The sequence below is a fragment of the Myotis lucifugus genome, unplaced genomic scaffold (genome assembly GCF_000147115.1).
Source record: "Myotis lucifugus unplaced genomic scaffold, Myoluc2.0 scaffold_6, whole genome shotgun sequence".
NCBI classification, from domain to species: domain Eukaryota; kingdom Metazoa; phylum Chordata; class Mammalia; order Chiroptera; family Vespertilionidae; genus Myotis; species Myotis lucifugus.
Genome location: NW_005871054.1, coordinates 1578791 through 1592965, shown reverse-complemented (window position 1 = coordinate 1592965; position 14175 = coordinate 1578791). Strand labels below are relative to the sequence as shown.

Here is a 14175-nt window from a genome sequence, read left to right as displayed (position 1 = left end):
CAAGCGGACTAATTTCAGAATTATTGGAGTGCCAGAAGATGAGAGACAGCAAGATATTGAAAACCTATTTCAAGAAATAATGGCAGAAAACTTCCCCCACCTGGTGAAAGAAATGGACTTACAGGTCCAAGAAGCGCAGAGAACCCCAAACAAAAGGAATCCAAAGAGGACCACACCAAGACACATCATCATTAAAATGCCAAGAGCAAAAGACAAAGAGAAAATCTTAAAAGCAGCAAGAGAAAGAGGCTCAACTACCTACAAGGGAATACCCATACGACTGTCAGCTGATTTCTCAACAGAAACTTTGCAGGCCAGAAGGGAATGGCAAGAAATATTCAAAGTGCTGAATACCAAGAACCTACAACCAAGATTACTTTATCCAGCAAAGCTATCATTCAGAATTGAAGGTCAGATAAAGAGCTTCACAGATAAGGAAAAGCTAAAGGAGTTCATCACCACCAAACCAGTATTATATGAAATGCTGAAAGGTATCCTTTAAGAAGAGGAAGAAGAAGAAAAAGGTAAAGATACAAATTATGAACAACAAATATGCATCTATCAACAAATGAATCTAAGAATCAAGTGAATGGATAACCTGATGTACAGAATGAACTGGTGATTATAATAGAATCAGGGACATGGAAAGGGAATGGACTGACTATTCTTGGGGGGAAAAGGGGTGTGGGAGATGCGGGAAGTGACTGGACAAAAATCATGCACCTATGGATGAACACAGTGGGTGGGGAGTGAGGGCGGAGGGTGGGGTGGGAGCTGGAAGGAGGGGAGTTATGGGGGGAAAAAAGAGGAACAAATGTAATAATCTGAACAATAAAGATTTAAAAAAAAAAAGAATAAGACTGACCCAGATGAAGGAAGGCTAAAGAGACATGACAACTGAAATGCAACAGGTGATCTTAGATTGGATCCTACACCTGAAAAATTCTTAATAAAGAGCACAAGTAAAACAATGGATGAAATTTGAATAAAGTATGTGTGTTGGATTTTAAAAATTATAGTAAATATGTAATTAATAAGGTATTAAAAGGGAAAATAGAATAATATAGTTAATACAGAAAAGGAAAAGATATCTAACTAGTTAAAAGGACAGAATAGGTGGGACCTATAGAAAAGAGGGTGGGATAAACACAACTGTACTATCATTTATGTAATATTTTAATTAAATAATCCAATTAAAAGACAAAGATTGTGAGAGTTGATTAAAAATATCTAACTTTATATTGCTTATAAGAGATCTAATAATTTTAAGGAAACATCTATACTAATAAAGGGGTAATATGCTAATTAGACCGGATGTCTTCTGGACATCCTCCGGACAAAGCCATGGTGGCAGGGGCCGAGGCAGAGGCAGTTAGGGGCAATCAGGCTGGCAGGGGGGAGCAGTTAGGGGCAATCAGGCAGGCAGGCAGAGTGGTTAGGGGCGATCAGGCAGAGTGGTTAGGGGTGATCAGGCAGGTAGGCAGGTGAGTAGTTAGGAGCCAGCAGTCCCAGATTGCGAGAGAGATGTCCCGGATTGGAGAGGGTGCAGGCTGGGATGAGGGGCCCCCTGCTCCCCCCACCCCCGTGCACGCATTTTGTGCACCGGGCCTCTAGTGGATATATAATATAGGAAGGATGTATGAAGCATATGCAAACTGAAATAAAGCTAAACAGACAAGTCCACAATCACAGTGGAAAATTTTAATACACTACACTAGTCTCAGAGAAGATACAGAAATATTGAACAGTCTAACATAGAACTCTGCTCCTGGCAATTGTAAACTGCAAAGTATACATTTGAAGTATACATTTGTTTTTTCAATGAACATTGAGATTTTACCACTGACCATATAATGAGCCATACAGGAAGTTTCAACAAATTTCAAAAGAATAGGTTAAGGTGTGTGTGCGTGTGCGTGTGTGTGTGTGTGTGTGTGTGTGTTCCTAGAAAAAGTTCATTGTTTGAAATTAGGAAAGGTATTTTTAAAAAACCATGGGCAAAGATTTCACAACAAAAGTGTTAGAAGTATTTTAAGCTCGATAATGATAAAAACATATAACATATTTTTAAAAAACATAAAAATTATCAGAACACAGTCAAAGCTATGTATGAATGGAAATTATAACCTTGAATGCATATGTTAGAAAATAAAGGCTGAAAAATCCATGATTTAAGCATCTATCACAAGAAGTTAGAATAAGGACAACACATTTAAACAAAGTTGGAAGACTTACACTACTGGATATACTTATAAAGTTCAGTAATTAAGACAGTTTGGTATTGGTGCAATGTTACAAAGTCTAGTAGTAGACCAACACATTCACAGATATGGGCACCTGGTTTATGACAAAGGTGGTCCTGTAAAGCAATAAGCAAAGGACAGTCTTGTCAATAAATGGTCATATACAGGGTGGGGCAAAAGTAGATTTACAGTTCATTTGGAAAATAATACAATCATTAATAAATAATACAAAAATAACCTCTGTTTCACATACTCAAAATTGTAAACCTACTTTTGCCACACCCTGTATATGACAGAATTAATTTTGAGCCATACCCAAAAAATCAATATAGGTAGGTTGTAGGCTTCAATGTTAACATTAAAATAATAAAACTTCTAGATAATAAAAAGGAGGCTATTTTCAAGAACTTGGGGTAGTAAAAGATTTTAAAAACAGGACATGAGGAGCATTAACCACCCTTGGCAACTACCATTCTATTCTATATCTATGACATCAGCTTTGTCCTTTTTAAGATTATACCATAGATATAACTGATATCATACAGTATTTGTCTTTCTCTATCCAGCTTTTTTCACTTATCACAATGCCCTCCAGATTCATTTATGTTGTAGCAAAAGGCAAGATTTCCTTCATTTTTATGGCTAAATAATATTCCTGTGTGTGTGTGTGTGTGTGTGTGTGTGACATTTTCTTTATTCATTCATCTATCAATGGACACTTAGGTTGTTTCCATATCTTGGCTGTTGTGAATGATGCTGCATTGAACACAGGATTATAGCTATCTCTTTGAGATACTGATTTCATTTCCTTCAGATATATATCCATACATGGAATTGCTGGATCACATGGTAGTTCTATTTTTAATTATTTTAGTAACTTCCATGTTGTCTTCCAAAATGGCTGTATCAGTTTACATTCCCACCAACAGTGTACAAAAGTTCCCTTTTCTCCATATCCTTGTCAACATTTATCATCTCTTTTTTGATAAAATTATCATAGCAGGTATGAGATGATATCTCATTGTGATTTGGATTTTTATTCCCCCGATGATTAGTAATGTTGAGCACCTTTTCATGTACCTGTTGGCCATTTGTATGTTTTCTTTGGGAAAATGTCCATTCAGGTCCTTTGCTCATTTTTTCATCAGATTATTTGATCTTTTTTTGCTGTTGAGTTGTATGAGTTCCTTATATGTTTTGGATATTAATCCCTTAGTAGATACATGATTTGCAAATATTTTCTCCCATGCCGTATACTGTCTTTTCAAATTATCGACTGTTTCCTTTGCTGTACAGAAGCTTTGTAATTTGATGTAGTCTCATTAATTTTGCTTTTGTTGCTATGCTTTTGATGTCTTATCCAAACATCATTGCTGAGACCAAAGTAAAGGAACTATTTTTCAATGTTTCCCTCTAGTCTAGGAGTTTTATGGTTTTAGGTCTTACATTTAGTTCTTTAATCCATTTTGAGTTAATTTTTGTGAGTGGTGTAAGATAGGATTCTAGTTTCATTCTTTTGCATGTGTATATCCAATTTTCCCACCACCATTTATTGACTATTGTCTCCCCATTGTGTGTTCTTGACACTCTTGTCAAAGACTAGTTGACCATAGATGCATGGATTTATTTCTGGGCTCTCTATTCTCCTCTATTGGTCTACATGCCTGTTTTGTGTGTGTGTGTGTGTGTGTGTGTGTGTGTGTGTGTGTTTTAAATCTTCACCAGAGGATGTTTTAAATTAATTTAAGAGAAAGAGAGGTAGGGGAGAGAGAAACATTGATGTAACAGAGAAACACCACACCGATGTGAGAGAAACATCAATTTCAGAGAGAACATTGATCAATTGCTTCCTGTATGCACCCAAATTGGGGATTGAACCTGCAAACTTTTGTATGTGCTCTGTCTGGGAATCAAACCCGCAACCTTTTGGTGTACAGGATGATACTCCAACCAACTGAGCCACCCAGCCAGCGCTATATGCCTGTTTTTTAATGCCAGTACAACTCATAGAATGAATATAATGTAAAGGTTAAAGTAATGATATAGACCTATATTTTTTTGATATGGAAAACAGTCTATCATGTCACATTTTTTATTAAAAAATCAATTTACAAATATATAGTGTACAGTATGTGTATATTCACATGGGGAGGCAAAGGATGTTCCTTTCTGGATAGAAATATATCAAGTAATTTTTACTTTGTTCTTTATATTTCATGATATTGTCTTCTTTTATTATAGTATTTATTCTTATAATAAAAATATTTTATTTTCACCTAAGGTCTTACTGAATCATAATTATTTTGCTTACAAAATATCCTCTCCTATACATTTCTATAATTCATGCCCTGTTTCAGGTTTTCATTATTTCATGCCATAACATGTAATAATGACAGCTGTCCTTTCTCAACAGTAATATAATAACACATGATATCTGTATAGTACTTCCCATTTTACAAAGAACTTTCAATACATTATCCCCACTGAGACTCAAAACAACCTTATGAGTAGGTACTGTGTTGTTATCTATTTTACATTAAAAAAAAAACCTCCAAAGTTACTAGCTTTGAAGGGAACTTCTAACCCAATTTCATGTATTTCCTATTATGCCTGACTGATTTGGGGTAAGGATAAACCTAAACTCCTTAACATGGTCTGGACATAATAAGGAGTACAACGTATTTCCCAGAACTGAAGGAAGGATGATGTAGCTGGAAAGCAGAGGGATGAGACTGGAGAGGTCTTAGATGGCATATTAAGGAGTTAGAATTTATCCCAAAGGCAATAGGAAGCTACTAAAGGGTTTTAAATAGAGGACTGAAGTAATAAATTATCACTTTCTTGACCAGGAGTCTGTAAAAATTTTCTGTAATGACCCAGATAGTAAATATTTTAGGATTTACAAGCCATATGGTTTCTTGCAACTACTCAACTCTGCCGTTGTAGAGCAAAAGCAGTCATAAACAGTACATAAACAAGTGAGTTTGCCTGTGTTCCAATAAAACTTCCCTTATATTTTTTAAGAACATGTTTTTATTGATTTTTAGAGAGGAAGGGAGAGGGAGAGAGAGAAACATCAGTTGGCTGCCCCCTGCACGCCTCCCTACTGGGTGAATATCATATACTCTTAAGTGTCATGTAATACTATTATTTTGATATGTCTTGAAAATGTAAAACTATAAAAAACCATTTCTGGGGTGGACCTGGCTGGCAGGCCATAGTTTGCTGACACCTAGTTTAGATGATCACATAGGCTACCCTGAAAAGGGAAGAGGTGGATCATTTCAGACGCATTTCCTCAGGTCCAGAATGTTCATATTGACTTTTGAATATTCAAGGTCTGTTGCTATCATGCTATATGTCTTTTATCTCTCTACCACTGATAGATGCTAATACAAAAAGACTATTTGCAGATTATAGCTAATACATATTTTTGGTGACCCCTTTGTGTTCCATGTAGTGTTAATTTTAGTTTTTCAGGAAAAGATATCTTGGGAGTAGAACATAATTTATATAAGGGATAATTCTGTTTATTTTATAAACTTTTAAATATAAAGAGGTGATATTTCTCAGTATATAGGCTAGACATATAGACCTCTGGCTAGATTATAATTTAAATAGGAATAGTTGATCTATTAGAAAACATGCTTTTAGACAATTTCAACGTGGAGCCTCAAATGTATATAGAAGATTCGTGAACCTAAATGGGAATGTTGAGGCCATAATGCTCCCTTAAGGCTCATAATGCTTAAGATATACCTTGGGCTGCAAATAAGTTACATTTGAAGAGTAAAGATGCAGCTTTCTGACAATGATTGTTCACTTTTACAAATAAAAAAGAAAGTAAACTTATTTCTCTCCTTCCCTTATTTTAGGTTCTTATCTTTTACACATAAAAATCCTTATGGGTTAGGGTTAGCCTTTCTGTAGAAAGGTTTGGACTAGGAGTTTAAAACAACATGAAGACTTTCTTTATATTGTTACTGGCTAACCTGAGATTAAATGCGGAAACAGGTATGATTTTTTAAAAAACGTTTAGAAGATGGTTTTGATGATTATGTATTAATTGTCAAAGCAGTAGAAATTATGCAACAATATAATATATTGAGAAAGTTTGCCAGACACTATACATCTAAATATTCAATCTCTTCAGTTCTTATCTTGGCTAGAAAAAGATTGGGACTACAGACATAAAAAAATAAAGACATGAAGAAAATATATCCTACTGGGGTGAGTAGTAGCAGAGGTGAGAAAGTGGAGATAAAGAGGAAAAGTCAATGCGATTAGAAAAATCGAAAAATTGTAGTAATTAAATTTCAGACACTGTGATGTCAGCATGCATAGAAAACCTTACCTCAATATACTAATATGCCTACTCAATTTGACATAGCAAAATACAGATGACAAATAACAGAAGGTTCATACTTTTGCAGTAATTAGAAAGAATTTTTTCATGATCAGTGAAAGCACAATTTAATTGAATGATGAAAAGTTAGAATTTAAATAATAAACTCAATCTGAAGACAAATGACCTAACGTCATCCTACATAATAAAAGCCTAATATGCAAATCGACTGAACGGTGGAATGACCGGTTGCTATGATGCACACTGACCAGCAGGGGGCAGACATTCAAGCAGGAGCTGCCTCTAGCCCGCAGGCCCCAGGCCAGCCAAGGTGGGTGCCGGTGGGGGCCCCTCCCCTATCGCCCCGCATAGGGAGGTGACCGGCGGCGGCAGGGGATGGGGAGGTGAGTGGGCGGCGCCAGGTCGGCCAAGGCAGGTGGCAGCGGACCCCCCCCCCCCCCCCGATCGCCCTGCCCGTCACCCCACAGATCAGCCCTGCTCACCGGCCAGGCCTAGGGACCCTACCCATGCATGAATTTCGTGCATCAGGCCTTTAATGAATTCATATTTAACATCTAAAGCATCAAAGCTTAATTTAAACTACAAATGTCTTCATTGTGCAGAAGATTCAGGCAAAAGAGCCTTCCAGTTTTTGTTGTTTTCAAGAAGCTTTTGTTTTATTGTTTCCTTGACAATGAACACACTGAGAAACCAGAAAAGGAACCCTACCTTTTTTGTTCGTGTGATCTCACTGTGACATTGCGGTGAAAGATCTTATAAAATAAGAACCTAATATAGAGCACAAGGATCTGTAAAAAACTACATTTTACTGTTTATAGCTAATAAATGGGAGGACTAAAGTGTATGTGAATTTATAACCTCTTTGGTCTACTTTACACTGTGGTTACTTTAAAAATACAAGTGAGAACATTCAGAATTTGTTACTTTGCACTAAAATCTAAGGGACAGACTGAGCACATTCAAGATGTATGGGACATGTTTTACCCTATGTCCTAGCTTCTGTATCTGTACTTCAGAGAATGGATTAGAAAGACATTTAAGCTTATTAGATGGAAAGGTGTCATCTCCTCACATCAAGGTACACGAGGAGAAAAGTTCAAGAATTATAAATTCTTAGAAAACATAAAAAAATCCGTTGGGCTCTGGCAGGGAAAATGTCAACAAGTCAAAAGAAACTGGATGGCTATTGACCAGTTCCATGAAGGCAAGGCTGCAAGCCAAGATGGAATAATGCTTTCCCACCATGTGTCTAAGGCACACATGACACTAATCCTTTTTAATGGTCACAAAAGCTGACAACTTACTCAGCCTTAGAACTGAAGGCACAAAATCATCTCTGGGAATGACTCACCATAAACAGGTCTCGGGCACCAATGTCAACAGCTAACAGAAATGCCTTTTCAAATCTCTGGTACCTGTAAGGAAGAAATGTTATCTATTAGTGGCAAGGAGAGAGCCATTTGTTTAATGTATTTATGTGTTATTGTTTTTGTTCTTCTGATGGCAGAAATATTTTCAAACAATGGAGCCTTTGTCCACTGGGGTCTTTAGTGTGAAATGATGTTGTGTTTAGGAGGAACTGAGGCCAGTGCCTGTGGAGGCCCTTCAGTGCCACGTCCGAGAACAAGCATAGCCTGGAGTGGGTGCTGCTGAATAGAGGCAAAGACAGCTTAGGAAATATTTTTCTCGTAACTTTTTGCTATACTGTGCCCTGTAAAAGTATAAGAACGTGGAGATTGTAGCAGGATAAGAGTAATTAACACTTTAATTATACTTTGTGCGCCTAAGTTAAAAGTTGAGAAGTCAAATATTGACAAGAGTCATTTGTGAGTTTTTAAAAAAATACATCTTAGGCTGTTGTAAAATGACAATATAAGTGGTTTCTAACTATTTTTTAAAAATAATTCTTTTCTACTCTTTTTTCAATCTTCTTTTCCCCTAAAGCATAATTTTGATAATTTTCTTTGAGTAAGTTTAATTTTAGGCTCTGATAAATGAGAAGAAACTGCAATTTAAATTAGTTAGCTTTATAGAAAGTTCAAGATATTGAGGGAAAAGTATGTCATGAACCCATACAGTTGACTGTTGAACAACTGGGGGTTAGGGATGCCAACCCCCACAGAGTCAAAAATTCACCTCTAACTTTGACTCCCCCAAAGCTTAACTACAGTTGGGCCTTGTTATCCATGGGAGGATTGGTTTCAGGACCACCCACAATACCAAAATCTGCAGATGCTCATGTGTTATATAAAACAGTGTAATGCATATAGTCAGCCCTCCACATCTGCAGATTCCCAACCATGGACAGAAAATATTGTTTTCAATCAGCAGTTTGTTAAATCCCAGGATGTAAAACCCATGGAGGACCCACTGTATCTATTGAAAAAAAAAATCTGCATATAAGTGGACCCCTGTGGTTCAAAGCCATATTGTTTAAGGATCAACTCTGCACAGGGTTTTGGAAGGAAAGATCTTCTTTATTTTGCACGAAGGCTGAGATTTACATAGGTAAAACTGTCAATTTTTCTGACTCTAGAAATAAGGTAAATTACCAAGTTCTCTGTTCTCTATTTTATCATTTTTCAAATAAAAAATATTAACAGATTATACAAATTTTATTAGTAAAATAGCTAAAGAAATTAAAATTCAAACAAACAAGGCTTATTCTTTTAACACAGGAGCTGGTAGGTCCAGAACCGTAAACACTTCAGTTTCCATGTTATGTTTGATGACTTATCTGTTCCTGGCCCTTCTTACTAGTATCTCCAGCATTTACCTGAATACATTTCAACTATAGGAGATCAGAAGGCAATTGTGTTTATTTTTGTTCCTGGAAGCTCCTGGTTCCTTATAAATTCAGTGGGGGTGGGATGTAATGAGGCAGAGGACAGAGGATGAGCAAGTTGTACTACTTTTCCATACATTCACTGCCACTTGGCATTTACTCCCATTCCAATGAAACTTGCCTGGCAATAGTAATCATCCATCTTCTTCTAATGATAAACTTAAAGGTCAGTTCTCACTGTGTGTGCCCTTGGGCCACCTCTGACCCTGTAAACTTCCCCTCCTTGAAAGCCTCTCTTTTCTGCATTTGCAAGTGCTATGCTTTGTTTTCCCATTTCTTAGATTTCATCTTCTTAGTCCTTTTTCCTAGTTCATTTTTCTTTGCCTACTCCATGAGTTGGCATACTATGGTCCGCTTTTACTTATATTTACTCAATCCAGTCTCCCAGGAACATTACCCACTCCCAGGGCATGGGTAATTACATGTGACTCACAAATCTCTAGGATCCATCTCTCTTCCAAGCAGCTAAAATTAAACACGGCTAGTATGTCCACTGATACATCAATTTGGCAACCACATATATGACTCATTGAAATTCAAGAGACTGAAATTAGGGGGACAAGTTAGGATGTACTCTTCATTCTAGATGAGAGGTAATGATGAACATTATGATAAAAATAAAAGAAATGGCATTGGTATCTGGCAGCCTGGTTCACCAGAAGTACCAAAAGACCCCAACTAGATTGCTATAAAATATATCTTAGAATATATCACAGGACCCTAAAAAAAAAAAAAGGAAATCTTCAACAAAATCCCTGATTGAAACTAGAGTGAAGATCCCTGAGCAGAGAACAAATGGGGGTTGGGGAAGGCAAGGCAGAGCTACACTGAGGGCTATCACCCTCAGGAAACTGGACCTTGAGCAAGTTTTAAGGTTAAAGGTGCGCTAATAAGTCTGAGTCTTCTGATTAAGGCAGGAGCAAAAATTTTCCTACGTTATTGAACTTTGGCAGAAACAATTTAAAAATTCATGTCTAGATTAAAGTACTTTTGATACAAGCCCCCAGGATTACTATATATTAAAATAAAGCAAATAAGAGCTCACAAGGATCATCAAATACACAAGGAAACAAGCTACCATAATGGAAAAGTAGAAAATAAACAGGTTTATATATCCATGGGTTTCAGATAATTGAATTATAAATAAAAGAATATAAAATAACGCAGAATATGATATTTATACTGAAAATAAACACACAATAAGATACAATAAAAATTACTAGTTAGGTTTTTCAAAGAATAAAACAGAACTTTTAGAAATGAAAATATTACTTATTGAAGTTAAATAATTTGGTACAGTTGAGAGAATTAGCAAGCTGAAAGATATATAAATAAGGAATTACAATGTTGCAGAGACAGGAGATAAAAAATATAAAGAGGTTGAGCAAGATAGAGATGAAAAGGTTTAACATGTCTACTCAGGGAACTAAATTAATGGCTGAGATTATATGAATCAATAAACACAAGAGGAACAATGTATATCAAGCAGGATAAATGGAACAAAATATATAATTATATGTTTGTAATGGAAATGCAGAACTCCAATAATAAAAATTCTTAAAAATTGCCAAAGAAAAGACAGATCACCTACAAAGGAACTTCAAATAGACTGACACTAGACCTCTTTATGGCAACAATGGAAGGTAGAAGACAGTAGGAAAATATCTTCAAATTATGGAGAGAAAATAAGCATCAATCTTGTATGATGTAACAGTGGAATTCTCTTTCAACAATGAAAGCAAAATAAAGACCCCTCCAGGTATACAAAAACTGAGCACATTCAACCGATTTTCAATAATGGGCCTACTAGGGAGCATGCCTCAGGAAAAATGAAAATGACCCCCGGAAAAAAGTCTGAGAAGCAATTGCTTTTAAAAAAGGATTCAGTTAATATACAGGTAGATAAATATGCATGGCACACAGACACACAAATGTTTTGATATTTTTTAAGATCAGAAAATATTAATTAGCAATATTATGTAAGTCAGAAGGGATTAGTAATATCATGGAACCCGGCCACCTGGCTTTAAAACTTGCATCCTCTACCACAGTGCTGCTCTAATGCTACTGGAAAAGAATGAACTGTGTGCTGGAGGCTTATCGGCCCTTCTTCTTCAGATCAGGTCTCTGGTTCTTGGGTTTTCTGAGTTCAGGATGAGCAATGCCATGTTGCATTCATTAAAAAGGAATGATCAAATTGCTTCCATGTTTGGCTCCGTATCAGAAAGGAGATCAGCCAGCTCCCTGTTGGCTGCTATAGTATGTTAGGAACCCCAAATCCCATCATTTTGAACCCTACAAGTTTAGAGCTAATGTCATTCAAAAGTTATCACAAGATACTGTCAACTACAAGTACATTTTCTCTTACAAAATACCTCTAATGCTTGAGGTTCTGTGTTAGGAATCAAAGGGTTGGAAAAACTGTTGACATTAGTCCTTGATCTTAGGCAACTCACAGTCTAGTAGGAGAGACAGCCATAAACAGTGATAACAACTATCACTTATTAAGTACTAAAATTTTATTTTCCTATAATTTTACTATTTTAATTAATTTGAAACCCAGCTAAAATTTCCCTCTACTTTGTATTGTGCCAAATTAACCACTGGATATAACTATTTTCTACCCATATTTTTTTCTCTATTTATAGATTATTTTTAAAGATAAACTATTTCTGATTAACTTATTACAGTTCAAAATAAGATATGAAAAAATAAAAGTTTCTTATTTGTTTTTAATTTTTTGTTTTCAAAAATGAAAGTTTTATTAGCTTTTTTCATTAATCAATAAATACTGAATGGTATTTAGAAGCCTCTGGAAAGAAAACTTGGAATTGGTTCTCTCCTTTTATCCCCCATATAAAATATATATAAATGTACACTAAAAGGACACATTTGAAGTCATTTGGCTTAGGAATAAACAGGTTTATTTTCATCCTTTGAAGGGAAAGAGTACATTTGGAAAGAGGGAGGCTCATAAAAACTGCGACTGAGTGCCCGGGGGCTGCTCACTCACAGAGGTGCTCCTCTCTGTGAAACAACAGCAGGGTCTTATTTTTGAGTTGTGGGCTCTCCTAGATCACATTCATGGAACAGGCTAGATCCCTGCCATTCTTTTTCAAAAGGCTGAAATGCAGGAATTTAAAGGTAGAGGATTCTCTTCCCTTAACACTGTGTGCTTCTGTTTTGCTCACACTCCTTTTCTAACAGGTATATCTGAGCTACCCCCCTCACCAGTTCCTGGTAGGTATGGGTTTGATGCTTACACTGGGAGTAGCTGCTCTGAGGTCTAGGCCTCTTCCTTTGCAGAGCCCAGTACAGGGTATGTTGAGGAGGAGGGGCTGTGGTGTAATGGGTACAGCTCAGCCTGCCCGCTTCATTTTGGACCTAAACTGGACTCTATTTTGTGTAGGGATTTGTGAAGGCTTTAGGAATCTCCTGGCAATTCACAGGCATTGTTGAGGCACAATAAGGCAAGTTATAAGCTTTTATGATGCTGTTTACCTACACAGCATCATAAAATGGTAAGTGACGTCATCTGTTAAATGGGCAGGCTGCCAGAAGCTGGGCCTGCCCCCGCTGCTGCCACTGCTTGCCATCTGTGTAGTACTGTCCCCTCCTCCCCTGCCACTGGTCACCTTCCTCTGCAGGCAACAGGTGTGGGGTGCAATCACCTGGCTGGCCTGGGCCTCCCTCTGCAGGGTGATTGATCGCGGGGCCCCCAGATCAATCGCCCAGTTGAGGAAGACCCTAACCACTCAGCTGGGGCTCTGCAATCGATCATTGCCACCCCCCTTCTCCCATTGATCGCCCCACCGGCCGGTGGCCTGGGCCTCCCTCTGCGGGGTGATCGTGGGGCGATGGCGGGGCCCCTTGACCAATCGCATTGTGCCCGCCTTGGCTGGCCTGGTGCCAGTGCGTGTCATAGCATGGTCTTCCGGACGGTTGTTCTGCTGTTCGGTTGATTTGCATATTATGCTTTTATTATTATAGACTAGAGGCCCGGTGCACAAAAATTTGTGCACTCGGGGGTCCCTCAGCCCAGCCTGTGCCCTCTCACAGTCTGGGACCCCTTGGGGGATGTCCACCTGCTGGCTTAGGCCTGCTCCCCGGGGGATTGTGCCTAAGCTGGCAGTGATACATCCCTTGGGGGATGTCCACTTGCCAGTGGGCCGAAGCTGCAGTTGAACATCCACAGAGCTGCTGAGGAGGCAGGAGAGGCTCCCACCATCGCCACTGTGATGCCGTCAGCCTGGCTTGTGGCTGAGCAGAGCTCCCACTGTGGGAGTGCATTGACTACCAGGGGGCAGCTCCTGCATTGAGCATCTGCCCCCTGGTGGTCAGTGTGTGTCATAGTGACCAGTCATTCCCAGTCGTTCTGCTGTTAGGGTCAATTTGCACATTACCGCCCTAACGGGTTTGGCTCAGTGGATAGAGCGTAGGCCTGCGGACTGAAGGGTCCCAGGTTCGATTCTCGTCAAGGGCATATACTCTGGTTGCGTACACATCCCCAGTAGGGGGTGTGCAGGAGGCAGCTGATCGAAGTTTCGCTCTCATCGATGTTTCTAACTCTCTATCCCTCTCCCTTCCTCTCTGTAAAAAATCAATAAAATATATTAGGAAAAAAAATTGCATGTGCACATTACCCTTTTATTATATAGGATAGAAGCCTGTTGCATGGGTGGGAGCCAGCGGGTTTGCCCTGAAGGGTGTCCCGGATCAGG

General features: G+C 38.2%; 1 protein-coding gene across 2 annotated transcripts in view; it reads right to left on the bottom strand.

Moving 5' to 3' along the window:
- The window catches only part of WDPCP (WD repeat containing planar cell polarity effector), a 236106-nt gene that overhangs the window by 84962 nt on the left and 136969 nt on the right, over nt 1–14175 (bottom strand). For both annotated transcript variants that reach the window (XM_006083288.3, XM_023746417.1), the window contains one exon: nt 7961–8024. In XM_006083288.3, coding sequence (XP_006083350.1) covers nt 7961–8024 — 64 coding nt within the window. The remainder of the gene's footprint in view (nt 1–7960; nt 8025–14175) is intronic.